Raw genomic sequence first — 1,709 nt, 5'->3', positions numbered from 1 at the left:
GATAGCAGTGAGGACCTAACGGAGAGGAGTGACAAAGAAGGGGTGAAAATGGCAGCAAGCCATGCAAATCAATTTTCAAGATACATGGGACTTGTTCAATGTAAAGGAAAAATTAATGTTCTTCTAAGCAAATTTATAGTTAGACATGTACGTTGTTGAGAGGGAGCTGCATCGAGCATGAATAAAAACAGGGTGAGTTGGAAAGGGATAAAGTGTAGATGCGGACGTTTGTTAAGGCAAAGTGAGCTTGAGGAGCAAGATGGAAGTAGGAGAAGGTGTCACTGAAGCCCAGAGTTCTCAAGGATGTCGTGGATGAATAGCTACGTGAATGAATGAATGAATGAATGCTCCCATCTAATCAGTTGACATGTTTGAAGGGAATGAATTAATTGCACGCTATACAGAGTTTAGCAAATTAGTGATTATGTTAATGCCTTTTTAATGCAAAATATTCTTGGTTCCTCGTATGAACACCTCCTTAATTCGTGTTTCATTGCGATATGCTGCAGCTCAAAATAAAGTGCGTCGTTTACCACCCTCTGTCAGTCATATTCGATATCTGCCATATAAGTAGACAAGCTCATAGTAGAAACGGATGTCTTTGCATCGCATATTTACCTTCGTAGCTTGGTCAGTGTCATTACTTGTCTTAGTAACACTTTCTAAGTGACTTAAGAAAATGCCTTAGTATTGAACATTAAGGTGTCTGGAGCCTCTAAGTGGACTATTCATGCATATGTTCAAATTTGACTAATGTCACACAGCCCCTTATTTATTATTCATTTTTTTGTCATATTACCTAATGCATGAATGGAGAGCGAAAGAGGACAGCAGTGAAGTAAGCGCTAATTCAAAGACGTTGATGAAGAATCACCAAGTTGTAAATAGAATAACATGACTTGGCAATGGTCAGCGGTGAAACAAAGTTAGACACTGAGTTGGTTTGTAAGTGACACATTCAAGATTTCATATCGAGAAATCCGCCTTGCCTTGGGTGCACTCCACTAAGTCATCTATTCATTCACTTGTTTGCATGTGAATACACCATGGCAAATTTTGAAAAAATGCAGACGAATGCAATTGCAGAGGCGTGGAAACTACGAATGTAGCTTCGCAAACTGGCATCCTTCCTGATTAAAGTAGGCATCCTGAAAAGAGCTAATATTCACTCATAATAGCTTTTTATCTGGACAATTCCGAATTTTGTCCGTTATAAAGCTGACCTGCAGGGAGGTTTAGGAGATGTGCCAACGAACTGTACCGCCTACATGATTCAGGTAAATAAATAGGACCCTAAAAGGGTGGGAAATTGCCCCTAGAAAGCTACTCTATTTCCCAACCTACAGCTGTTAATGCATTTATACATTAGCTGAAAGAGACTTATTTATAATTGGCCTGAAATATGAATGCATATTTCGAGTGCAGTCAACTAATTTATCACTCTGCGTAGAGTTTTGGGTGTACTAGCTTTTCTTGTTGATGTGAATTTTGTTCATATGCATTAATTTTTGAGAGTAATTTCGGGTAAAATAGATGGTTCTCTAATATTAGGATTGCGTTTATCCACATGTATGCGGTTTTAAACAAAAGGTACAAACGCGAACAGTATACATTTTGCCGCTAAACGCAGTCAGCTCATGGGATGAAATGGAAAGCTCAACAATTCCAATAACACTATTTTGGAGATATGTGGAACCAGAAGTGCTAAG

At 38.7% G+C, this 1,709-nt stretch overlaps 1 protein-coding gene across 1 annotated transcript in view; it reads right to left on the bottom strand. All coding sequences in view use genetic code 11, as the record gives it.

Moving 5' to 3' along the window:
* The window catches only part of EGR_10477 (hypothetical protein), a gene marked incomplete at both ends in the record, with an annotated part of 7,183 nt that overhangs the window by 2,565 nt on the left and 2,909 nt on the right, over window positions 1-1,709 (bottom strand). The window contains one exon of the mRNA XM_024499726.1: window positions 619-683. Within this exon, the coding sequence (XP_024345855.1) occupies window positions 619-683 (65 nt within the window). The remainder of the gene's footprint in view (window positions 1-618; window positions 684-1,709) is intronic.

This window comes from Echinococcus granulosus (genome assembly GCF_000524195.1).
Source record: "Echinococcus granulosus chromosome Unknown EG_S00224, whole genome shotgun sequence".
NCBI classification, from domain to species: Eukaryota; Metazoa; Platyhelminthes; class Cestoda; order Cyclophyllidea; family Taeniidae; genus Echinococcus; species Echinococcus granulosus.
The sequence above is the reverse complement of the archived record's forward strand: the minus strand, read 5'-3'. Positions and strand labels throughout refer to the sequence as shown.